We start from the raw sequence: 27,628 nt of genomic DNA, 5'->3' as shown, positions 1-27,628 counted from the left end.
AAGGGAAGAATGCCTGACTTCTTGTGGGATGGAAATTGGTTTTGGTTGGGTAAGACATGTATAGTATATATCTTTAGTTCTTTTGTTGACAAAGGACATTTATTGAAATAGCATAAAGCTATTTTAAATATATACCATTTATGAAAGCTTTGATAAAATCAGACTGTAAAAAAATTATTCAAAAACTTTTTTCAATAATAAGAGTCTCGCACCTTTTCACGACTCGTATTCTTAAAGTTATGCTACCAAACTTATACAGTTCAATCAAAGGCAAGTTGTTGCAAGCATTCAGGTTTGAGAAGAGGTATTACTATTTTTTCTTGGCAATATGAGCTAAGGTTTAGACTCCAGTATGTAGATTAATCAATACATATATTAGATATTGTATATATGGGCTATGGTACTCAGGTGACAGTTTACATCCTCTTATTTTTTTAACGGAATTGTTCTGGATCAAGCGTACTTCTTATTTTCTTATTTCAATTTCTTTTATGCGATAAAAAAAAGTTTAAACTCTACTGCAGGTTTGTAATCTTTAAGTGCAGAAATATATTACAAAAGAATATCCAACAAGTCCCCCGAAAAAAAATATGCAATAAAAGTATTCAGTTTCTTCAGCTGAATTTGATTAATCATCTAATTGGAGTGCGGATGTCAACATATTTAATCTTTTTCTCTAACCTAATTAATTTTCTGACCCTCGAAATTGCGATATGAATTATAAATGTACTAAGATTTGTGTACCAAATAGCCATTCAATTTTTGCTGAGATATAATTTGATGTTTGGATTGTTTTTCGTTTGATATGATATCACAATAACTAACAATATACTTCTTAACCAAAAAAACCCTTACATTTCAATTCGAATAAACATACACTCAATTGAAGTAATGCAGAAAATATCATCAACAAATCAGTAAAATTTTGAATTTTGGCTCTTTTTGTCCTAAATTCTAAAAGTCTGTATAAGTTTTGCTGCATGCCATTTTTTATTAAGCAAGTAAAATGTCTACAAATAGTTATAAATTTCCAGAAAATCGATTCAGTAAAATTGGAGGATGAGAAACGGAACTTTGTAAATAAAACTTTTGAATAAAACAAAAATGCAAACAATGAATTTTCCCTTCCAAATTAGGACCGTCTTTTAATTAGGGCTTTTAATTATTTAAGGCCGTTCAAGGTTTTATTGAATGATGGCCGAAATCATCAATATCTGTCCATATACATTCTTAAGAAATTCTTTAATTGATTGTATGTATATGTTCAAAATTTTAGAAATACTGGTAATGCACATGCGCAGATTTGACTCATACCATTAGATAGGCGGTGTACTAGTACAATTTTTTACATCCTTAACTAATAGTTAATGTCATTTTTAACCATAATCAGTGAAATTCAACTTCATTTATGGTAAGTAAAATTGTATCATTTCATCTTTTTTCACTAGAAGATTATAAAATATAGAAATATATATTCTATTCCTTTAATCTTTCATTCTGACCAACGTTAACAAAAGTATTGATTCTAAACATCACATCAATTAGAATTCTACAGAAGAGTACTTATGGCAAAAAGCTAAAATTGATTTAAAGCTTACATATATTTATATTTCAAGTTATATGCAGAGTTTATAATTAAGGTTGATAAAAACATCATTGAAAATTAAAAGTATTTGTCATTAAAAATTGCATTCTTTTAAACAATGCTCTATTATAATTATTTAATTTGTATCGATATTAATCAGTAAAATATTATAAGATCAAATCGATGAATTAAATGCACGGTTTTTCGACGTTTTTTCATTCTTACCTAACCAGCAATTACTACATGTACTTCGGTAAATCATGATCATTAATCATTTCAATATATCAGAATCATAGGTAGTGACGAAAATAGTTCTGTTATATTTTCAGCTGACCGGAGTGAGAAACTTTTCAATGCTAAAAATTTAAAAATGAACACTAATAATCAACTTAAAAAGTCTCTCTCTCTCTCTCTCTCTCTCTCTCTCTCTCTCTCTCTCTCTCTCTCTCTCTCTCTCTCTCTCTCTTGTTATGACTGTTTTAGTTTTCAATTGCTAAATTATCACAAGAATGAACTTACATGAATATCCCCATTATTAGCTTTTCTTTGAAAATCGAGCAAAACTAGTAACGTTACGAAACATGACATAAATGACGTAACAGTTTGCTTGCAAGATTTTCATACGATTAGTAATTTGAAATAGAAATAAATCATGCAATAGAATTAACCCAGATATCAAAAAATCTTTCTTATTTGTCTTTCTCAAAGAAAGTTATCATATCAAACTCGCGTAACTCAATGAAAATTTGAAAAAGAAACTTTTGTTTAGAAAATAAGTAATCATTTTTTAATGTGTTTTGTGTCTTCACAGATGTATGCATGGGTAGCTGTCACAGTCTTGTTTATCAGTTGGAACAGTAAGCTTATTCTGTCTTTATCCCAAACACTTCTTTTTTTCTGAAAAATAACTTTTTTAAATAAAGCATGAAAATCGTTTACCGGCTAACGGTTGTATTATGTACATTGAAGATACACGTATCATTTCCATTTCATTATTGTTTTAGTATTTATGCCCATAGAGGGTCCAGGTGGAAAAGAAAAAAATGATCCCATTGTCCTGCACAGTACTTTACAACAACCTGCCTATAAAGGAGAGTATGCATCTACTTTAGAGATTACTGCTTTAAACGGAACAATGACTAGAACAGAGTATACTAGTGTGAAAGAGACTTCCAACATTACAGAGTTGAAAACTACAACCACGCCAGAAACTACCACTACTTTATCACCTTCCAGTATGACAGAGACTACTCCTTTAACAGAGACTAACACGTTGACACAGTCTACACCAAAATCAGAGCTTACTTCAATGATACAGCCTACCACTAGTACTATTGCCGAGTCAACCACTATGCCAGAGTCTACCAATATACCAGAGGCTTCTACTGTACCAGAGATTACTAATGTGGCGGATACTACTGAGTATACCACTATGCTAGAGTCTACCAATATACCAGAGTCTACCAATATACCAGAGTCAACCACTATACCGGAGTCAACCACTATACCGGAGACTACTAATGTGGCGGATACTACTGAGTATACCACTATGCTAGAGTCTACCAATATACCAGAGTCTACCAATATACCAGACTCAACCACTATACCAGAGACAACCACTATACCGGAGACTACTAATGTGGCGGATACTACTGAGTATACCAATATGCCAGAGTCTACCAATATACCAGAGACAACCACTATACCAGAGACAACCACTATACCGGAGACTACTAATGTGGCGGATACTACTGAGTATACCAATATGCCAGAGTCTACCAATATACCAGAGACAACCACTATACCAAAGACTACCACCATGACAGAGGCTTCTACTATACCAGAGACTACTAATGTGGCAGATACTATTGAGTATACCACTATGCCAAAGTCTGCCAATATACCAGAGTCAACCACTATACCAAAGACTACCACCATGACAGAGGCTTCTTCTATACCAGAGACTACTTATGTGGCGGATACTATTGAGTATACCACTATGCCAAAGTCTACCAATATACCAGAGACAACCACTGTGCCAGAGACTACCACTTTTTCAGAGCCCACCACTTTAACAGATCCTACCACTGTGACCGATCCTAACACAGAGCACACTATTATGGCACTGTCTACCACTATTTCAGACACTACTTCAATGCCACCCACAACCACTATAATTGAGCCTGTCATTGTATCAAAGTTTACTGCTTCTGCACAATATACCACTTTGCCAGGCACATTCATTACGGCAAAGACTACCATTATGACAAAGCTTTTCACGGTGCAAGATTGTTCCACCGTGACACATTATTCTACCAGATCATCGTCTTTGATAACCAATGCAAGTAATGACATGAAACACATCGCAGTTGGTAACACTTCCTGCGTCTGTGTTTGCAAATATGTTAACCAAACTCTTGACGAATCAATTGAAAGGAGAAGGAAAGAATTGGTTATAAGCAAAACTCAACTATCGTTTACCAAAAGGAGGCTTACTTCCGCCTCGGATTACAGAATGTCAGTAAAAGTTGTTGGAAATGTGGCTATCGTGGTGCTGGTATTGATTGGATTATTGATTTTCTGTATCGATCTTTGCTCTATTGGCCTGTCCAAAGATACATAAATGTATTGCATCAATACAATCTCAGTTTACTTATTTATTTTGATAAATAAATTTAATTTTGTATTTCTATCCGTCTTTTCACAGCATAATTGGATTTGTCCCTTTTTATTTCTCATTTAGATTAATGAAAAATGAACTGTGTATTCAGGTACTATGTTGTAGTATCAAACGTACCAGTGTTGATATTTTAAAAATGTTAAAGCTTTACAAATTCTTTATATATTATACACTATAAATGTTCTTTTTTTTGTCGTTGAAAACAGCAAGCGAAAATCGTCTCAAGAAGGCATGTATTACATTTAAGAATCTAAAACATACTATTGAGTGATCCAATGAGCACACTTTTTCATAAAAAAAATAGTTTCATTGATAATTGATAATGACCACAATTTCCAAACATTGTCAACATCTTAAATTATACCAGTTGGGAACAACCGCCCAAATGGGATATAAAAGCCTGTTCGAATATAACAGCCCAAATGCGATTGAAATTTAAAATGCAAAAAATCTTAAATTAAATAATTGGGGTCAATCGCCCAAATGGGACATGATAGCCCAAATTAGATAGAATATTGAAATTATAAATGTATACATATTCATCGGAGAGAGATATTTTTTCCTCAGAAATTAAAGCCACACGAATATTATAGATTAAAAAGTGTCTCTTTTATTTTAATTAAATAAAAAGCAAAATTTAATTTTGTCATTCATTGGGTGCATTACGAATTAAAACAACATAAAGATTTAAAATTGTTTTTGAAAGATAAAAAGATGAAAAATATTTCAGACAAGGATTTTTAATAATATTCTGTTATAATCTTATGCTTTAAAACACATTGAAACACGATTCAAGCTCACTGCAAACCCTTTACCCAAAGCACCTTGTGGTAGAGGTATGAGCCATATTAGGCCTAGGGAAAAGAAATTACAATGCAAAACAATAGATCTTGGACGGACGGACAGACTGATCCCTAATTACCAAAATAAATATAACACAAAACAAAACATTTAAAGAATTTATTTAAGTTTGATATAAGAATTTAAATATCTAACGGCATAAAGTTCTGAAAGGATTATGAAAGAAATAATAGAAAAATACAGCAAATTACTTTTTTATATACTTTTTCAGTTTGAGATGATACCGAAAATTTGAACAAACAATAAAACCTCTTCAGAAGTTCTAACTCATTCTAAATATAATAGTTCAAATGTTGTTTTTCCTTTTAAACTTCACCTCAGAGTATTAACTAGACTTTTGTGTCGACCGGTTGATTTTAACTTCCATACTGACAGTGATGTAACCTCAGAAATTTTATAAAGCATTGTATATATGAAACCAATAATTCCTGAAAACTCATTCTTATAAACCTTTTTTATTACCAGGACTCTTAATTAGTTTCGAGCAGAAAAAAAAATTTTCGATATGAGATAAAGGGCAATGAAATTATTTCTTTGCATAATACAGTTTCTTATTTAAGCAAAACTAATTAACAAGTTTTATTGCACATAGATTAAAAAGAGGTAAACATAATTTAAAAAGAGGCAGGGTTAAAAAATCTTTAATATATAGAAAAAGTTATTTGCATCAGATATTAATAATACTGAAAGAGTTGGAACCTAAAGTCAAGTTGTTTTCTGGAATCATTTTTACCAAGATTTGTTTGATGTGAGGTTTACACCTGAATGTGTAAATTATATATGTGCTTCTCTCCATTTTTTCTGAAGTAAGTACCATTGTTTACAATCAATTAGGATGTTTCATTTACTTTTATTTTAACTTAATTATTTGAAGCATGAAAAAGGAAACTTATTAAACATGACACGAGAAAAAAACTCGATAATGCAGAAATTGATTTATGCCTCTCCAATTAATTGAGGTTGTTTTTTTTTTTAAATCACGATTTCTTACAAAAAAGATAACGTTATGTGTTTCGTTAGATAATGGCTAAAAATAGAATAGTATACAAACAAATCAACAGAGGTACTTTATTTAGTCGCAAGAACTTGAATATACAATTCATATGCGCACTATATTTGATTAAGAATACAAATAGATGTGTATTTCTTTTGTGTGCATGTGTTTACCTTTTTTAGGGAAATCGTTCTACAATGTAAAACAGTTGACAACACCTTATGAGAATCTTAAAATGTGTTTCCACCATATTTGTATGAATTGCACGCAATTCATATTTTGCATAACGTTAAATATTTTCAAATAAATAAATAGCACTTGGTTAATTCGAAATTCATTGCAGGGCTTTTGCTTTATGCATGTTACTTTTTATCTTGAAATCATGAAGCTATTGAAAGCTACTACATAAAAATAGACTACGTAAAATAACTTTTATAAAAACATATATGTTATTTGTTTCTTTATAGATGTATAAGAGGTTAGCTTTAACCGTTACATTGGTGATAATCTGCTGGCATAGTAAGTTCCTTGTTTTTCTTTATTTCAGATAAACTTAATTCAATCTAATATTAGAAAAATATTACTACATATACATTGAAAACGTATTTTCTAACTTCCTATTATTAGAAGTTAGGTGGGTGTTTAAAAACTGAACACGAATTACCATTTTATCAATGAGACCATGTTGACAGAATGAAACTCTATCATGCTTTCAGTCAACTGAAAGATAACTCACTGAAAGACTTGGAAATTTAAATGAGTTTTGCTATTCAGTAACATTTAAGCAACGTGTCAAGTCACATTTCAGTTGACTGAATGCCAGAGTTATCCTGATGAAGGTTTGTTTACTTTTATTCGTGATGACTTTATTTCGCGATTTAACACAGATAAACTGGTTCACGAAGACTAATGTTCGTCACCTAGCCTTATCCAGGCTCCTCTTGTTATAACAACCTTACGACAACGAATGGTTCGCAGTGAGAATTATTCGCGACAACGAGGCCCTCGCCAACCTCGCCAAATTTTCTCGCACGCGAATAAAAGTTGGTTTACATGAATTAAAATGAACGCATTTTGAATTGTCAAAAACATTTCAAATTTATCACAAAAGTTTGGAAACAGTATATATCATTGGTATCGTTTTTTATATCCATGTAACTTAATTAACCAATGTTGCTGTTCCAGTTTTACTCGCTGTAGGGGGGACGACATAGAAGACATAGACAACGAATTCAAATCAGCACTTTGAAGCAGGGTACTATGATGGTCATAACACAGCCGCCTACCACTATTCTAGACACTACCGCCAAATCAGAACCTACCACCATTTTTACAGAGTCGACTACTAATATAATAGCACATTCTACTACTAATTTGCCAGGATCTACCACTATGTCAGAGAAAACCACTACGCCCGAATCCACTATGCCAGAATCTATCACTATACCAGAATCCACCACTATGTCAGGGAAAACCACTTTACCAGAATCTACCACTATGCCAGAATCCACTAACATATCAGAGTCTACCACAATGCTAGATCCAACCAATTTGCCTGAGACAAGCACTTTAGCAGAGGCTACCACTAAGACAGAGTCTATTAATATACCAGAGAATGTCAGTATAAAATCTTTACCACATTTTAACACAATGCCACAGTCTACAATTGAAATTTCTTCAACGGCTATGCTCATGAACAGTGACACGCAGGTAATCATAAACACTAGTACTTGTGTCTGTTTTTGCAAATATAAAAACCAAACTCTAGAGGAGTCAGTCGAAACAAGAAGAAGGGAGTTAACTCTGAACAAAACAAAGTTGTCGTCAACCGTAAGGAGACTCACTTCCGCCGCGGATCATCGAGTGACATCCAGAGTTATCGGAACTGTGGCAATCATAATTCTGACTGTGTGTGGAATGGTTTTCTTCTGTGCCGATATGTATTCTGTCATTATTATTGGTCTCTCAACAATGTTCAAATAGTGTCTCAAAATAGAATATCCATATCATCATTGAACGTTAGTTTCAGAATTTTACAAGTACTTTATGCGGCTTCATCCTTGAACTAACACATTATAAGACATTACCCAAATACTTTTCACTGGCCAAATAGAATTTGAATGTTTAAAAAATCGATAAATTCCTATTATTTCCCAATTATTTCCCCTTTAACTAAGGCGTAGTCCTTCATATGAACATAATATATTCACTTATGCACTTTTGCCTAAACAAGATTTGTGCCAAGTTCGGCTGAGATTGGCTCAGTGGTTTTAGTGAAGAAGATGACAACGCCAGTGACGACACATACAACGGGGAAATTTCGATCAGAAAAAAAAACCTTGAGAGAGAGAGAGAGAGAGAGAGAGAGAGAGAGAGAGAGAGAGAGAGAGAGAGAGAGAGAGAGAGAGAAAGAAAGAAAGAATGTTCTGATTTGTGAATGAAATCAATAAAGTGAATCGATTATCAATGTAAAAATGGCTGGGTTGTCTTTTTCTGTCTGAACAAATCGACAGTTCTATTATATCTTACTTGTGTTTATAGTAATTATAGTACGTAGAGTTTGGATCAGTGAGTAATGTGTGCACCATTGTGATTCTTTTGGTACTAATGGGATCCATCAGTTAAGTTAGGTCATCATGATATTCAGTAAAGCATCATTGGGATAATCTGGTATATCAAAGTTCACTTAGGATAATTTTGGGTATCATCGGGGTCTAGTGGCGTTTCACTGCATGGGTTCACTGGGGTACCATTGGTTTTTAAGTTCCTTCGGGGTATCATTGGCTAGGGATTCATTGGGGGAAAAAAGACTCTGACACGTTCTGGATATGAATTAAGTTTGTTGGTATATGTGTAGCAAAGCTTAGAGACAAATAACTAAAGACAGAATATGTTATATGGGCCAAAAGTTTGTGAAACGTCTAACTATAAGAAGCTTGATGTATATTTTAACTCAAACTCATGTCAAAAAAATTACCTCAAATACGCCACCTCTACCTTTCAAGCAATATGAGCTGCAATTTTCATGCATGTTGAAAATGCTTTTTGCAAAAATGTTATCTTCTACTAAAATGACAAAAAATGTCATGGTTTTTAAATTTCTTTTAGCCATATTTGTGTGAAAAAAAGCCGTTAAGAAGCCTTAGTTGGAGCAAAATTGAATTATTGCCGTCCTGTACAAAAATTGATTTGCTCTATATTCCTTTGAAGATAAATCTTTCCTCTGACAAAACTTCATGATTTTTTCTAATCTTATTATAATAAAAGTTTGAGTTATATGCGGACTTAACATACATGTACTAGCAGGTTTTTGCAGCAAAATAATGTTCTAAAAGATACAGCTCATATATTGCTTTAACAGAAAAGAAAAATGATATTTTTCTCAGTTCTCCATTATTCCAGCAATAAGTATTCAAGACCTTGACCTTCATGGAGGTGGACGTGATTCTCTGGAGTGCTGCTCAGTGTTTTGGAATCTAAGGACTGCTTTCAATTGGTGTCTCCTATGATAGGTATATAGTCGGAGGTTAGTGTAAGTGTGCGTCAATTGTCTACTCTAATGAATTTTGGTACTCCGTCTCCCTCGAAACCACCAAAAAAGAAAAAACAGAAAACCAAATCACAAGTCAAGATGGCTGCCGCTCAGGGACAGGGACAGGGACAAGGACAAGCACAGTGCCAAGGTACGACTCCCATTTCTAATCCATCATGTAGTCCCATGCAGCATATTATTCAAGTCGGCAACGAAACATACCACCAAATGCAGCCGATGCAACATATACAACCTATGCAGCAAGCTATGCAGTGCTCTACATCATTTCAAAACCACCCTAACTCAACCTATTCGAACACTCCAAACACTTCCCATATCCCCCCACCGTGGGCCCAAGATATTTCCCTACAAATTCAGAGTGTACATAAAAAACTTGAAAAGCTTGATTCCATTGAAACTTCTCTCTCCCGCATGCAGGGCGAACTTAATAGTTTGAGCACCCGTGTCTTAGAAGTAGAGAAAAGTCAACAATTTATTTCAAACTCTTACGATGAAAGTACAAAAACCAATGCTATAGCCCTTAATGAGCTTGACAATCTCAAAACTTCACTTGAAGACTCAATAAGAGCCAACAATCAGTTAAGCGAGGAAATTCTTGACCTCCAGTGCCGATCTATGCGGGATAATTTGTTGTTCTACGGGGTGACTGAGGCCCAAAGGGGGGAAATGGAAGACTGTGAAAAAATTGTTCTTGATATATGTCGTTCTTCTCTGAATATAACAGATGATGTTCTAATTGAAAGAGCTCACAGAATCGGCAGACCCAATGACAATCGACCACGCCCTATCGTAGCCAAGTTCTCCAGATTTCCTCAACGCGAGGTCGTCAGAAAGTCGGCATTCAAGCTCAAAGGTGCTAATATCTCGATTGGTGAACAATTCCCTAAAATCATCCAAGAGAGAAGAAAGAAACTGCTTCCAGTGATGAAGGAGGCAAAAGATAGGCAGCGAAAAGCGGTCCTTATAAAGGATAAGCTCTTTATTGATGGGAAACCATACCACCCTCCAGCAACGGAAGCTGACCACTTGGACGCACCGGTACCGGCGCAGGGAGCTGAGGGCCATAGCTCTCCAGGCGGACGCTGGGAGAGAAGGGATACGAGAGGTGGCGGAAGGGGACGCAGGACTCGCTTAAGCTAAGCAAAAGTCTTGTAAAATTTCATAAAGATTTGTTTATAGCCTTTACATATTTACCTCCTAGTAACTCTGTGTTTTTTAAAGAAAATGATGTAGATTTATTTTTTGAATTAGAAAAACATTTATGTAAGTATATGGATTTTGGTTATGTGTTTCTATTTGGGGATTTTAACAGTAGAACAAAAAATAAGCCTGATTACATTGAAAATGATGCTGTTCATGATTCTGTTTCCGTGTTGTCGTATTCAAATGACGATCAGCTGACTGAGCGGATCAACCCAGATGTAGGTCACAACGAGTATGGAACACGGCTATTGTCCCTATGTAAGGCCACAGGCGTGCGCATTGTGAACGGGCGACACAAAGGAGGCTATTCGAATGACTTTACTTTTAACGGTGCGCGTGGACTAAGCACTATTGACTATCTCTTAACAACATCTGACATGTTTGACACCATTAGTAAATATATCGTTGGCAATTTTACAATGTTTTCTGATCATGCTCCACTACATATTGAACTTCATTGCTTTTTGGATGCATACAATATTGTAAACAATGATTTTTTAAGATCCCGTGATGTTTTTAAATGGGATCCTTGCTATTTAGATCTGTGTAAAGAATCACTTTTTGCATGTGAAAATATCAGCAATACCGTAAATTTTGAGTGTATTACGTCACAAGGCGAACTTGACGAACGTCTACAAATACTGGTTAATTTGTTAGACTCCTCATTTGGCCAACATTTTAAGCTTCAATCCAAAAATCCGAAACAAACAAATACAGTACGCAGTACCCATAGACGTACAGTATACCTATCGGTTGACGATAAGCCCTGGTTTGATGGGAAATTAAAATCTTTGTATAAGGATTATGTTGTCGCGTTGCGCAAATTTAACAGTTATAAATGTAATTCTAACCATGCGGATCTTTTAAGTAAAAAACGTATCTACAAAAAACACGAAGCCAAAGCCAAACGTATCTACAAAAATACTGAAGGTGACCAATTATCTTTGTTAAAACAAAACAACCCAAAACAATTTTTCGCCAAATTTAAGAAAAGGTCTAAAACTAATTCAAATATTTCTTTGGAAAATTTTTACGAGCATTTTAAATCAATTGCTTCCACGCAGGATGACGGTGACATCGAAAGTGGAAATGAAGGTTTAGATATTAATTGTATTTTTGAAGAGCTAGATAAAAACATTAGTATTGATGAAATTAAAGAGGCTATCGGTAATCTAAAGCCTGGAAAATCCCACGGTGAAGATGGAATTTTGAACGAATATTTTATTGAATTTCAAGACTATTTTTTACCTATACTACATAATCTTTTTAATTGTATATTAAATACTGGTATTTTTCCCAGTACGTGGTCTTCCTCAATAATTATTCCAGTGTTTAAAAAGGGTGATTCTACAGACCCTAACAACTACAGGGGTATAAGTCTTGTTAGTAATATGTGTAAGTTATTTACTTCAATTTTAAACAAAAGGTTATTGGAATGGTCAAAATATAATGATGTTATAACGGATGCACAATTTGGTTTTAAACCAAGCTGTGGAACACGTGATGCTATTTTTGCTTTACATTCTATTATTAGTAACAGTCTATGTAAAAAGAAGAGGTTATATTGTGCGTTCATCGATTTTAAAAAAGCGTTTGATTCTATTGATAGACGACTTTTGTGGCTTAAACTTTCAAAGGTTGGCATTGAAGGAAAATTATTGTCAGTTATTAAAGCGTTATATCGTCATGTGAAATCCTGTATTGGTGTTGATGGATTTTTGAGTGAATATTTTTGTAATAACCTAGGATTAATGCAGGGCGAAGTGTTATCACCTATTTTATTCAATTTATATATTAACGATTTCGAAAATAGCTTTTTAAATGCCGGTTGTTTGTCTTACGAGTTATCTTCCCTAAATCTGTTTCTTTTAATGTACGCTGATGATATGGTCCTGTTCTCTGAATCTGTGGAAGGTTTACAATGTCATTTGAATGAACTACATAGCTATTGTAATACTTGGAAAATGCATGTTAATGCGGAAAAGTCAAAAATTGTGGTTTTTAGAAACAATGGCAGAGTAAAAGATAGTGAGTGTTGGCATATTGGTAATGATGTTTTAGAAATTGTACAACAATTCACTTACTTAGGAATACTTTTCAACTTTAACAACAAGTTTACCAAAGCTGAAAAACAATTATCTGAACAAGGTAGAAAAGCATTGTTTGCGCTTAGAAAGAATATACGGGGAATGTCATTTAATATAGAAACATTATTGTCGCTTTTTGATTGTTTTATTGGTGGAATTGTTAATTACTGTTCAGAGATATGGGGAAATAATATAGGTTGCAATATCGAGAAACTTCATACAGACTTCTGTAAACAAATTCTCGGAGTGAAGAAAAGTACAAATACTGCTTACTTATATGCTGAATTAGGCCGTGTGCCCCTTGTACATTATAGAATGTTTAACATTATTAAGTTTTGGAAAAATGTCTTAATTAGTGACAATTGTATAATTAGACATTGCTACGAAGTTATGTATATTAATTGTGAAGAACACGGTTATAAAAACTGGGTTTTCTATGTAAAGAAAATTCTCATTGACCTCGGTTTTTTTTTATATATGGTCTAACCAAAAAATAAAGAATGGTATTTTACAACTTGTAAAACAAAGAATTTTTGATCAGGCAAAACAAGATATTTTTGCAAATGTTGAAAATTCAAAGAAATGTTCTTTTTACAAATATCTTATCGATGGTATACATCTTCAATACTATTTAAGAAAATCTATTCCCATTAAATTACAGAAATATATAACTAAATTACGACTATCGTCACATCGCCTGGCTATTGAAACTGGTAGATATAATAACACAAATAGAGAAAATAGATTTTGTCCACATTGCAAATCTAGTGTTGAAGATGAATTCCATTTTTTATTTGTTTGTCCTCTATACAGAACATTGCGCAGATTATACATGAAAGAATATTATTATAAAAAACCTTGTATGTTTAAATTAATTCAACTTTTTAATACTGACAATGTCAAAGATCTCTGTAATCTTGGCAAATTCATCTCAAAAAGTATGTTATTAAGGGACAACTGTATTACATAATTGTAGTCTTTTGTTTTCTCAACCTGTATATGTAACAGTAAATGTTATTATCTGTACGTGCACAAGTTCTCCTGTAAATACACTACCACCTCATGTTATACATATGTCATACTGATAAGCTGTAAAGCTTAAAGAAATAAAGAATTGTAATTGTAAGTATATCCAAAGGCTATAAAACAAAACCAATTCTACTGAAGATATGATAAATACTACAATGAAATTAATTTCAATTAGGCCTACTTTAGTTTTTAAAAAAAAAACCAGAAAGGATTGTTAACCAATAAATCACGATTTAGAAAAGTAAATATATCGATTACATTTCATGAGTACGGCTATTCTAAAGATTGATTGCAAACAGTTACTTTGTTGACATGTTTTAAGCGGACCATTTTGGACTTTTTTAATATTTTAATATTTGAGAAAAAAATTAAACGCGCGTTTTTAAAAGTAAATATTAATTTTGGTATATAATTATTGCATTTTGTAAATATACGTGCCAGTGAATCGGGAAAGTACATTGAACCATATACACGTACGTTATATTTACATTTTATGAATGAGTGTCACGTCTCCTAATAAATCTATAATGAAACGAATAGTTATCCCGAAGGCCATTTGCGTGCAATTGCCCGACTATATAATTATATGGAGGATAATCGCATGCGCGGAGGTCTGACGGTGTTTTGACTTTGCCAGGGGTCCGCGGCACATATTTGGTAATTTTATAATCCCCCTCACCCCCCCCCCTTCCTCCTCTAGATCCACGGATGAATCTTGTTATAAAAATCCATACATGCAAACGTGTTAATCCGAATATGCAATAGTGCCGGTGTTTGGGACTGAGTATGAATGTGTGTAATTCTGGTCGTGTAACCTATTTAAAACTCAAACATTTAAACTTTTTCAAAACATAAGATCGGCATCAGATCATCTTCTTAGATCTGGAATTTCATACATATCATGACTCTGTTTAAACACATACATATACAAGCATTTTTATGCTATTTAAGAGCTCAGCTGAATAAAGAAAATATCACCAAAAGAATCGTTATCGCTAACACAATTTTGAAACAGGCTCTCCCCTCCTCGAAAATGTAAAATGGAACGGGGTCGACCTGCTGAGCAATTTAATAACTCAGTTGTCACGCGGGTAGGTTAAGGCAACTCCGAGTTTAATGACCGTCAAAATTATGATCAATTTAAAAAATGTTTATTTTTATGAAAACAGCGCGGAATATTAATACCAAGTGAATGTGTTCAACAAGATATTATTTTTCTACTTCGGAATCGACTCGATCTTTGAAGCTGCCCTGCCATGGTATCAAGTGACAGTTAAAAATAGATCACTTTTTTACCTTAACAAAAAATCAAAAAGTGTAACACTACCCCGAAGTTCATTTGTATGTTTGCTACAATAATTCGATCGGCAATTAGTTCATGTTTATTGGTATTGCTGCTAGAATCCTATTGTTAATCGCATAAAAAAGATATTGTAAATATTTATCAAAAACCCTCTCAACTTCTAAAATTTCATTGAAAATACTACGTATTTTTCATTTTAAACAACAAAGCACAGGATTCTAGCAGCACTTTTCAAGTAGTTTAGGTCTTATACCGTTGATATTTACCAAAATCATCTTTCCTAATATCCGGGGTAGTGTTACACTTTTGCCATTTTTTGTACACACTGACAGAGGAAAGGCTGGTCAAGCCATATAAATGTCGATCCGCTTACCTTATAACACTCGCTGATAAATCAAAACACCCATGCCTGTAGTATTCTGATTATATTCTAACTGACACTCATCTAAATCTTAGGTATTTGTATTAAATAAGTCTTATTTCGGCATTGTTTACACTGCATTCCGATAATTTGTCTCCCGACATGGTCTTCTCTTTTAAACATGCTTGTGACGTCATCAAGGATAATTATACGTAATAGAGAGAAATCGAAGATATATTCAGTTAGAAGAGTTTCTGGTGATATTTTATGTCTGTAGTTTTTATAATTTAAACCAGAGATAAAGTTAAAATCGACATGTTTCTGAGTAAAATAAGACATCATGCTGCTTATTGTGACGTCATATCGATCAGAGGAATTTGATCGCTGTGAGTTGCCTTATCATACCCGCGCAAAAAGATATAATCTAAAGTTTGTTTTTAAGATAATATGTTTTACGGTGTGACCGTTGGGGCGAGCGCAGAAGGAACCACACATCTGTCATCATTGTTAAATGCAACCCGTGGACTTGCCCTAACCAAAAAACTTTGGCTTTGTCTCGAAAACTTTTACCACTGCAAGGAACCCGAAATTATCAAACTTTTATTCCAATGGCCCCTTCTTAGTCTTATACACTTAAACAAACTACCACTGAGCATTAATAAAATGTTAAACAGACCTACATTGTATTAAAATATTTTGATAAACACAACGCCGTTTTTTTTAATGTAGATACAATTATGTTTTATCTTTTCTTTACCTTTTAATAATTATCATTAAAATCAGTAAAATTAAATTTTGTTCGTTATTTCACATTTTGTTCCTTGTTGTAACCCGTGTTTTAATTATTTTCCTCAGTGACATTAATTTTGTTTTAAATCTTTTTAATTTTTGTACGCTATATAAGCGTTGTAGACATGTGCCCTCACCCCTTTCTTAGTGTGTGATATGATTATCCAATATTATTTGACCACATATGCAACTATATAACAAATACATGTACCGGTAGATATTTTAACAGTTTAATTCTTTTCATTTATCTATTCATTACAAAATGACAAGGCTGCACGTAGATCTAATAATGATTAGACTTTTCTTTCTTAATAATTTTTTGTCACCTACCTAACGTATGCATATATGATTGGATCAATATGACAATAAATTTAGCATGGAACTTGCATGTGTATTTACTAAGCAAAACAAAAATCATCAAAACAAAACTAATCAGCCAAAGAGTCACCGTTAACACTGATACTGAGTACTTCCTACATGTTACATCCAGTACATATGCTTGATCCACCTCTAAATGTATCGCGGGAAATTAAAACGCGAGATCTTTGTGACGTCATAGTTAACATTCTTTTGCGCTCGACAGTTTTCGTAAATTGTCGGACAAATTCGGAGAAGGAAATGACGTCATATGTCAGCAAAAGTTCAGTTTTTTACGTAAGCTTATGTGTTGTTTTCTGTAATGTTTTTAGAAGGATTTTTTTTATTGTTAAATGAAAATGATGTATGCGATGTAGAGGTAAGAATTTTCCGTAGAAACACTTTCTGTTCCACCATGTTGCTATGCACCGCAAAGGATCACTGGGATACTAGAATGTTTTCACGTGGCCTCATAAAATTTTCTTTGAACAATGTGCAGATTTCAACTCGAATTTCCTCCGTTCGTACACGTTGTCTATGGAGCTCGCTACGCGAGCGGCGCTTCGCGCCGCCTCGCTGCGCTCGCTATTAAAGATTAATTGGTTTTAAAATATTGATTTAGATGAGACACGAGTAGCGACCCCCCCCCCCCCCTTTTTTTTTTTAAATCAAATTTCCAAAGATAAAAAAAATGTTTCATTTTGTCGGTAATTCACACCTCATCAGGGCATGGTCTGCCAAAAGTATATTATTTTAACCCAATTTGCTTCTAGGTCAAATAAATATGATTAATACAGATAATTGGATATGATATGAAACTATATTGAAATATATATATTTAATCAATTATAAAAAAAAAGTGATCCTTTGCGGTGCATAGCAACATGGTGGAACAGAAAGTGTTTCTACGGAAAATTCTTACCTCTACATCGCATACATCATTTTCATTTAACAATAAAAAAAATCCTTCTAAAAACATTACAGAAAACAACACATAAGCTTACGTAAAAAACTGAACTTTTGCTGACATATGACGTCATTTCCTTCTCCGAATTTGTCCGACAATTTACGAAAACTGTCGAGCGCAAAAGAATGTTAACTATGACGTCACAAAGATCTCGCGTTTTAATTTCCCGCGATACATTTAGAGGTGGATCAAGCATATGTACTGGATGTAACATGTAGGAAGTACTCAGTATCAGTGTTAACGGTGACTCTTTGGCTGATTAGTTTTGTTTTGATGATTTTTGTTTTGCTTAGTAAATACACATGCAAGTAGGAAAGTCATACATGTACATGTATATACCCGACTTTACCACATTGCCCCGGGCTATCCTATATTAGGTTGGATCATATATATTTTCCACTTTTGGATTTTAATTATCATTTGTATCTTTTTTAATTATTCCTCTATCATGAGAAGGAATTAATTAAGTTGGCTACCGAAATAATATACTGAAAATTACTTTAAAGAGCTCTACCTAACCAAACATAAGGAAAAATGGATTTTTAAAATCTCTAACCGGCGCGCTACAGCTGTTTGGAATTCCGATCGAAGCATAAGCTTTATACGCTTTCTGCAGAGTACGTATTAAAGTTCGTTTTGTGAACGATAATTAATTCGTGCACGGTAGAGTACGATTCGCCCTGTCCTTTCAGTGATAGTGTTGTAGCACGTTTTAGGGTCCGTATGATAAATTACATATAATTACTCCAGTAATCATAATGACAAATAGATCGATATATTTTTCTTAAAAATGTACATGTAATCGGGATCGGCCTTTGAATTAAATGACACGGGTAGATAATGGACTTTGACCTTTATTTTATCTACCAGGCTGTTTGATAGCATAAAACTGAAAAAGTAGAAACTTTAATAGCCGTGATGTCTGACGATGAAACATTGCGACAAGGTAAGAATAATGCATATGGTTACACTGTTTATGTTTCGAATTTCCTCCACACGTACATGCAATAATGTTAATAATATCAGAGACGTAAATAACATTATTTATGTCTCTGATAATATATGATCAGCTTCTTGAATGTTTTAATTTTGTATCTTCCTCGATTTTGGTCAAATTTTCTTTCTCTTTTTTATTGATTACAACTTTTACATGTAGTAATGCATTTCTAATGATCAATCAAAATTTTAGTGTCAGTCGTAGAGTTATATATTAAGCAAGATACAATTAGCTCACAATTCTTTCATTTTGAAAACAAGGCCTGCATGTGTCATGCTCCAAAGTTAACGTACATGTAATAGTACACTTTCCTCTTTGGGGATTTAATTCCTGTTTTTTGACATGTTGGATTATTCACTCTTCATTTGCTGAAACTTCTGTGCCAGTCAGATAGAGTTATGTTTTCTCTTCTTTCATGTTTTTGTTTTGCAAAACTTTGTATTGAAAATTTCTTAATATGTACATTCCTGGCAGTTCATTGCATAACTGTATTTATGCTGTTCAGATGAAAAAAAATTTGATTATGTTCTTAAGAAATGTTTATGACATGCAAGAAGTTAATATTACTACAAAAAAAAATTTAATTTCTTTACACATTCTTTTCTTCTCTGCTAGTAAGTCCCTAGTGGGATAAGCTAATTAATTTGCAATTGTTTAATAATCATGAATGAAATTAAAATGGGGAAGGGGGGGGGGGGTGAGATATGATTTTCATTTCACAAAATTAAGTGTATTAAATGTTTCTGTGTACTTTGAAACCAAAAATATGGCAGCCGAAGAATAACAATTAAGTTTTGGTTTATCAAAAAATATTCTTGTTATGAATATATATATTTTTTTATTTAAGGTGTTCGCTTGAACCTATCTGCGTGGATAGACAAACTGAGATGTGATGGGGATATCGAGAAACAGCACTTCTTCAAGAAGAAATTTATACAGAGGCTGCGTACATCCCCTGTTGCCATAGAAACTGACAAGGCCAATGAGCAGCATTATGAAGTCCCCACGGAATTTTTTAAAACAGTACATTTCTATTATAAAGTTCATTAGATCAATTAAAAAATAAATAGCAATTAATGTTAAAATGTTCACTGGGATAAAAAATTGGTCCAACACTTATCATATATATCCTGTGTAGCCAGAAATGATGAACTTATTGAAGATAAATAATTTGCCTATGATTATTAGTACATGTACTGGTTATTAATTTTTGATATGGATATATAAACCTGTATGCATTTATTATAAATTACTAAGCATAATTGACATGAATGTAATGATTGCAGAAGTGATGTGCTTAATATGTACTCTGTCCCAAGATATCCTCGATTGACATTTTGATTAATTACTCGATATTTAAATTAAAATACCTCAGGCTTCGATCGATTTTCATTCAAAAGCATGAAAAATTTCCAAGATTTCTCAGTTGAAACACCCCTGTTAGCTTATCAGGCTAAAAAATTGTAATGTCTACGGGAATTTTGTATAGCAGTAAGCCCGATAAAGTTGGGAAATTGCAAAAGGTATTCCGAGTGACTTCCAAATGGAGAAAAGTTGTAAACATTCCCCATTATAAATATCAGTAAGAAATCTATTTTTGATCCTGTGATTTTTTTTTGATGAAAAATGATAATGTGTCAATGAAGATATCATGGAAATTTCCCTTTCATCGAATTAAATTGCACTTCTTTCACAGGTATGTACATGTATATTTTTACTAAAAAACGACCAAATGTGCTGCAGAAATATCTTGGGACAGACTAAACAATTTTTAAATACCATGAATTATATGTGTGTCATATTAAATTGTCTTGAGAAAAAATTGTCATTGATAAGTTTAAATGAACAAATACTTGGTAGACAGTTTATTCATTTTACCTTTACATACAAAGATAAATTAATTGTTTGCAGAATAAAAATTCACAAATATAGGTTGCTCTTAAATCTCTTATATGTTTTTAATGATAACATACTCATAAAATCAGATTCATTAAAAATAGGTTCTCGGATCAAGGTTGAAGTACAGTGGTTGTGTATGGAATGACAAAGTCCAGAACTTAACAGAAGGTAAATGTCTATCAACATTATCTAAATCAAGATTTTAAGTGCTGTATACAGAGAAGTATTCACCCCTGTTTTATCACCCCGCTCTTGTTGTCAGCAGGCGAATTTAAGATGGGGCTAATTCCTAAGTCTCAAACTATCTTTCTTCATCATGTTTATTGATTTCATAACTTTGTCTGGGCAAATTCAAGGTGGGACGAAACTGTTTGCAAGTGAAAAAGGGCAAAAATAACATGGGGCGAAAATAATCCCGTATAAGTTTAGTGTTTAACTGATTTTTGTATGAAAATTAATTTTCTGAAAACAGTTTTCACTATACTGATGTTTGTGATTTCTAACTTTAACTGTATGTGTAGTTCATCATGGACTCTACTAAAAATTGTTTATTTTTAATTATCAATAAATTCCATGGTTGGTGGAATCAACATCATTTTGTATTTTTTGTTTCAGCGGAAGAAGTCACACTTCAATTGTACTGTGAAAGGGCAAAGATTGAAGATGGACAAACAGTGATGGTAGGAAGAGCTAGATGATCAAATGTAAATTTGTATTACTGTACATGAAAACATGTATGTCCTGTCAAAAATGCTTCATAGAGGTGTCATGTTAAATTTTGTAACAGCTTGTATTTCTGTACATGTATGTACATGTACTGCTTACAGGGTTATTTTCATCCTGTGTTATTTTCACCCTTCTACACTTTCACCTTGGCTTAATAATTCGTCCAGACACAGTTGTACATGTACTTAAAAAGACATAATTTGACACATAGGAATTTGCCCAATCTTAAATTTGCTTGCTGAAAATGAGGGCAAAGAGGTGATTTAAATAAAACAAGGGCAAATATTTCCCAGTATACAGTGTGCCCTGTCATGCATGCTTTATAGGGGCAATTTTTAGGTTTCATTTCTTACTAGAATTAAAAACTGAAAAAAATCTTGACCTGACATGTACATGGTTCTGTGGGTCCCTCACATGTTTGAGAAAAGTTTCCTATGCAAGCCCAAATTCTAAATTCCTTAAAGAAATGGATTTAATTTTAGCTTACATTTAACTTAAAAAACAGAAAAAAGTTTGAGATCAACTTTTAGAATGTATAATTTTCATAGAAACAAAGTCCTTGAAGCATTTGAACTTGGGACCTCTTAGTCAATATTCGAAAGCTATCCCTACTGTACTGTACGTAGAGGTAGACACTCCAATTTGGTTGCACAATAATTTGAAATAGCCATTATAAGACTATATAAAGACTGATTTGAGCCTAAAACGGCCCCTTAAAATGAACATCTTACTGCCATTCTTTGTTTTCTTTGTACAGATATTCATGTACATGTAAAGATTTTTGAGTTTCCATTTTGATTCAAGTGCCCACAATTTAGAAATATGACATCATAAAGTTATTAAATAATCATTTCCCACTATTTTTGCATTTTTGGCATAAAACAATTGTTTTTTATCAACTTTTTCTTTCAGAAAGCATTAGCGCATGCTTAAACAAACAAAACATTTTCATTAGGGATGTATCTATCCAAGACTAATAAGTGACAAAAAAATTTTGCATGTTCAAAGCTGTGCTCTATATTTCCCATTCAAAAAACACTGAGAAAAATGTCATTCGTAGATGATTTTTTGGTTGAATTTTTGAAAAAAAAATATTTTCAGGATTTAGGCTGTGGATGGGGCTCTTTTGGACTGTTTGTCCTACAGAACTATCCCAAATGTCATGTGACCTGCGTGTCCAACTCTAACACCCAGAGGCACCACATCGAGAGCGAGGGACTCAGGCTGGGCGTGTCCAACCGCCTACAGTGTATCACAGCAGATGCCAATGAATTCACCACCAACAAGCGCTTCGACAGAATCGTCTCCATAGAGATGTTTGAGGTATTTTTTAAGATGAATGTTTTATTTTGATTAAGAAACAAACAGCAATTAAAAAAGTTCACAGGGACAGGGTTGTCTCTAAGACTCGAGAGGCGGGGAATTCCCCCGCCTATGTTGCCTTAATTACCCGGCTATTATTGCATTTCAAACACAATGTAGCTATAAGCAAGACCCCCAGACCCCCTGCTACTTTTTCATTTCCTCCTTCTACTTTAATTTTTAGAGACAAGCCTGCAGGGATATGAACTTGGTTGGTCACATGATCAAATTCTGTGAAGCATGAAGGGCTTCTCAGAAGGATTGATCACATACCAAACAAGTTCATTTCCCGGTGAACCTTTTAACATTGCTATTAATTACTTATATTTAGGTTTGAAAAAAACAAATCAATAAGAATTGTTAAAATTACCAAGATTTTATGTTTACAATAATCCAACTCTGACATTTCTATTCCAGCACATGAAGAACTATTCTGTCCTGTTCCAGAGGGTCTCCTCCTGGCTAAAGCCGGCCGGACAACTCTTCATCCAAGTGCTCTGTCACCGACACTTCCCGTACTCATTCGACACCAAGCCAGGGTCAGACACAGAGTGGATGGCCAAGAACTTCTTCACCGGAGGGACAATGCCATCCGTGGATCTCTTCCATTACTTTCAGGTGAGGTTTCCTCTTACCTAGCCTTTTTTTAAACTCCTAAGTTAAGGTAGGCATTCAGCATGCAGTCTGGGTTTTTTTTAAGGATTCTTTATGCATTAATTGACAACTTTTTTTCCTGAGATGGGTAGGGGGATGGGGCCTTTGATGAAAGATTTGTTACAGAAAGAAATTTTGTCAAAGAATGGGTTTTGTATTCAAATATATAACTTTATACATACCAGTAAAAGAATTAAATTTTGAGAGTTTTATGAACTTGCACACATATATAAAGCACCTGCATAAAAAGGTGATTCACACTAAATATTAATCATAAACTTAGGGAGACATATGTATGTTAGACAATTAATGTAATTTATTTTAACTGAATGCACAAATGATTTTTTTCTTGTTTGATGATAGAGAGGTGTTTATCCTTAATAGTTTCATGTTTTAGATTCTGCATGTACCTTAAGTTGAATTTTGTGTGCATGTTTATTTATTTTTTTTCATTTTTGTGTGATATGATAGATATATGTTGATAATAGAAAGATTTGTTAGTATATTTAGGGGATATCTTTCTTTAGTTAGTGAAAGTAACGATATGAAATATCTACTTTACCTTTTCTGCATTCCATAATGATAGAGAGATGTGTACCTTGAGGATGAATGGCTGATCAATGGCTGTCACTACAGTAAGACCCTGGAGGCGTGGCTCGCCCTCATGGATAGACAGATGGACAAAGTGAAAAAGATCTTCACCCAGACCTACGGTCAGGAGGCAGACAAACAAATTTTTAATTGGCGGCTCTTTTTTATCTTCTGCTCGGAGGTGTTCGGCTACAATGGGGGAAACGAATGGCATATTGCTCAGTATAGATTCAAGAAGCAGCTCAGCAGTGCTCTGTAAATGTTATTTCAGGAATTGACAAAGTATTATTCTGTTGAATTGAATGTTATAATGGAGCTAATGAGTGGTTTATTGCACTGAAAATTAGATCCAAGAGACAGATCAACAGTGCTTTGAAAAAGTTTTCAAATTTTTTTTTATCAAAATAAGTCTACACAATATATAGTCAGACATATGATTGAAACTAGTTGATGGCATTTTATTTTAGTGGACTGAATGTTGATTTTTTTTTCTAATGTCAGAACTACTGCTATGATACATTTTGACATTCCCCAACTTGAGGTTCAATGTTTAACTCATAAATACATGTACATGTATGTGAATTACCAGTATTTGGTTGCATCGATCCATTTTGATTTTTATAAGAAATTGTTGAGTTGTGTAATTATAGTGTATCTCTTATTTAAGTATTATTATTATTGTGTAAATTAGTATAATTTATTATTTATAGCATTAAGTGTTTTAAGTATTGAATATTAAATAAATATTTTATATAAGTATTAGCTGTTATTAGTTATTATTATGCCTTCTGTCAGTTTGTCACTATACATTCAATACTCATCTATTTTCACATAGTATCAAAGGATTTATATAGCGTAAGCATACTATGCCGAAATAGAGCACGGCAAATATTTTCAACGAAAATCTTTCAAGCGCCGACAGCGGGATTCGAACTCACGACGCTAAAATCATTCAAGCTTGAAGCCCAACGCGTTACCGCTACGCTAAATTAGCCGTTATTATAACTTACGGTATTTATATATATAAAACGTAGATATATACGACTGACATCAAGCAATTAAAATTATTCATTTTTCCAAAAACACTTCATTATTGACGGTAATTTTAAAGTTAAAGTTTCCTATAAACTTTTGAACAAATTGATTGAACAATTTTCAAAGAAATTCTACATGAGAATCACAAAAACGCTTTTTTAAATGACGCTTGAAAAAGAATGTTCAAGAAAAAAAATTCAATGAGATTTCGTCTGCTAAACATTTCGAGTTTTCTCGGTAAGGTCAAACGTCTCTCATTTCTTGAAAACAACATAAACCTTTGATGACGTTTTATTGTACAACAACTTGTTGATTAAATAAACAATCAAATCAATTGATTAATTTTAAGAAGAAAAAAACCGCTTGCTTTTCCGGTGATTATTTTTAGCGACTTGTCAACACTCGAACGTCACAGCTACTTATACCAAAGCACGTCAGTATATTCAACAGTCGGCATAATAATAACAATAGTGTTGTGTTGTGCATGTACTATGCCTAAATAGTAGTCAGGGTTTGATACATAGTGCACTCGCCTCCGGCTCGTGCACTATGTATCAAACCCTGACTACTATTTAGGCATAGTACATGCACAACACAACACTATTATATAATTAGTATTATTAGTATTGAACAGCATTAGTACCAAGTATTATAGTTTTCATTTGTGATAATATGGAAAACCTACCTAAATCTTTGGTTTGACTCTCGGGTCTATTAGTTGAACTTCACAAATCTCTTCTCGTCCACTATTTTCTATGCATGTAGCATTATATAAATAGTGCCTGCTTGGGAGGGTAACTGTTGAAATTGACAACCCGAGAAAACTATTGTCAACGGACGCGAAGCCTGGTTTTCGAGGGGTGTCAATTTCAACAGTTACCTTCCCAAAGAGGCACTATTTATTTTATTATACTGAATGTCTTAATTGTGAGAAAATATTACTGCTTTTATATAGAAATGAAGTTAATTTTACGGCGAACCGTACGCGCATATATTACGCGCATGTAACAATTCGTTTTATTATACTTTCATGTTAAATACTGAAATCTGATTGGTTAAGACGCAGTTCATAATCCGTTCTATTACCCTCAGCGTTAGCAACGTACTTAGCAACGGGTAACATTACGAATTATTACATGCGCGTAAATGATGCGCGTACGGTTCGCAGTAGAATTCAAGTCATTTGTATAGAAAAGCAGTTAAGTTTTCTTTAAATTGACATTCAGTATAATAAAATAAATAGTGCCCGTTTGGAAGGATAACAGTTGAAATCGACACCCCTCGAAAACCATTGTCAACCTCCGCTTCGCGTCGGTTGACAATGGTTTCCTCGGGATGTCAATTTCAACTGTTACCATCCCAAACATGCACTATTTATATAGTGTTACCCGTTGCCAAGTGTGTTTCTAAGGCTGAGGGTAATAGAACGGATTATCAACTGTGTCTAAACCAATCAGATTTCAGTATTTAACATGGAAGTATAATAATACTAAATAAGACTCAGCTTGGTGAAAAAAAATGCTTTTTCATGTTTTTGGCCAACTTTATGAAATACCGTGGTGAAATTTAATTTCTTTTTTTTTAACTTAAACATAACATCCTAGGTAAAAAGGCGAATTTTATTTATTTATATTAAAAATTCAGGTATAAAATATGTGCTGTCTGATGAAACCACAGTTTGAAATGTAGTGATGTTAAGATCAAACCTTATTTACCACGGTGGAAGGTGAACAAGAATTATTTCTACCACTGACAATGATTGTTCCGAAATGCCTTTTTTTAATGTGTTGCATGTATATGGATGAATTTGTGGTATATCTGAAACTGTTTTGATTACCATGTATGATATTCCTGAATTGCATGATTATCTTTCTCCCCACCCTTCTCTCTCTCCTTCTTCAGGGTACAGTCTCTCTCTCTCTCTCATCAAAGTATCCCTCTATCTTTCTCTCTGTTTCTCTCAGTAAAGTATCTCTCTCTCTCTTTCTCTCTAACCTCTTTTCTCTGATTGTACACAAATTTGATTAGCATTTCATTTGTTTTGTGAACATCTCTTTACAAAGACATATACATTTTCAAACAAAAATTTGAATGAGTCAATGAAATGCAAACTGTCAATATCACCTTTGTGTAAAAATCAAGATGGCTAACAATTTTTCTTTCGTTTGTGTTCACTACAAAATCCATAACATACATGTAAAATGTTATTTCTATACTGATAATAAAAATAATATCGTCGGTTCTTCAGACAATCGTTAGACTGTCCAAAGATTTTTACTCCATTTTTTTTTTCGGCATGAAAGGTTGGTCACGTTAAAATTCCTGAGGTATTTGAGACGATATGCTTTTATAATCAGTGTTCAATGTTTATAAAACAAACACAAATTCAATATGTATTAAATCAATCTGAAATATTTTAACATATTCCAAGAAACAAAAACAAATTTTAAAAAAAAATCCCTTTTATTTTTGTAATAAGTTACACAGTGTTTTACATATATAGTTAAGTCACAGTTTATGACTTGTATAATAAAGTGCTGTAATTATGAATCATGACAATCAAAATTTAAAAAAACCCCACACATTTCTTACTGG

The 27,628-nt window shown here is 33.3% G+C and overlaps 2 protein-coding genes across 2 annotated transcripts; both read left to right on the top strand.

Annotated features, from left to right (window-relative positions):
• Nucleotides 1-3,017: 3,017 nt before the first annotated feature.
• On the top strand, nucleotides 3,018-9,629 carry LOC105326963 (hepatitis A virus cellular receptor 1-like). Its single transcript, XM_066085586.1, has 3 exons — nucleotides 3,018-3,957; nucleotides 7,502-7,737; nucleotides 9,507-9,629. The coding sequence occupies exons 1-3, from the start codon at nucleotides 3,018-3,020 to the stop codon at nucleotides 9,627-9,629; spliced, it is 1,299 nt and encodes a 432-aa protein (XP_065941658.1).
• Nucleotides 9,630-18,621: 8,992 nt separating this feature from the next.
• On the top strand, nucleotides 18,622-24,383 carry LOC105326949 (uncharacterized). The gene is made up of 7 exons (XM_034466075.2): nucleotides 18,622-18,715; nucleotides 19,614-19,789; nucleotides 20,767-20,833; nucleotides 21,281-21,345; nucleotides 22,493-22,714; nucleotides 23,171-23,371; nucleotides 23,994-24,383. The coding sequence occupies exons 1-7, from the start codon at nucleotides 18,688-18,690 to the stop codon at nucleotides 24,255-24,257; spliced, it is 1,023 nt and encodes a 340-aa protein (XP_034321966.2). The 5' UTR covers nucleotides 18,622-18,687; the 3' UTR covers nucleotides 24,258-24,383.
• The last annotated feature ends 3,245 nt before the right edge of the window (nucleotides 24,384-27,628 follow it).

The sequence above is a fragment of the Magallana gigas genome, chromosome 1, assembly GCF_963853765.1.
Source record: "Magallana gigas chromosome 1, xbMagGiga1.1, whole genome shotgun sequence".
Classification (NCBI taxonomy): Eukaryota; Metazoa; Mollusca; class Bivalvia; order Ostreida; family Ostreidae; genus Magallana; species Magallana gigas.
Note: the sequence above shows the minus strand (reverse complement) of the source record. Positions and strands in the feature narration are given on the sequence as shown.

Excerpts from the sequence above, each read along its gene's own strand:
- LOC105326963 (XM_066085586.1), top strand. The coding sequence starts at position 3,018 with ATGCTAGAGTCTACCAATATACCAGAGTCTACCAATATACCAGAGTCA. Across the intron at positions 3,958-7,501 it reads CATGAAACACATCGCAGTTG|GATCTACCACTATGTCAGAG; the intron begins GTAACACTTCCT and ends CTAATTTGCCAG. Across the intron at positions 7,738-9,506 it reads CTATTAATATACCAGAGAAT|TTCTCCATTATTCCAGCAAT; the intron begins GTCAGTATAAAA and ends TATTTTTCTCAG.
- LOC105326949 (XM_034466075.2), top strand. The coding sequence starts at position 18,688 with ATGTCTGACGATGAAACATTGCGACAAG. Across the intron at positions 18,716-19,613 it reads CGATGAAACATTGCGACAAG|GTGTTCGCTTGAACCTATCT; the intron begins GTAAGAATAATG and ends TTTTTATTTAAG. Across the intron at positions 22,715-23,170 it reads TCTCCATAGAGATGTTTGAG|CACATGAAGAACTATTCTGT; the intron begins GTATTTTTTAAG and ends TTTCTATTCCAG.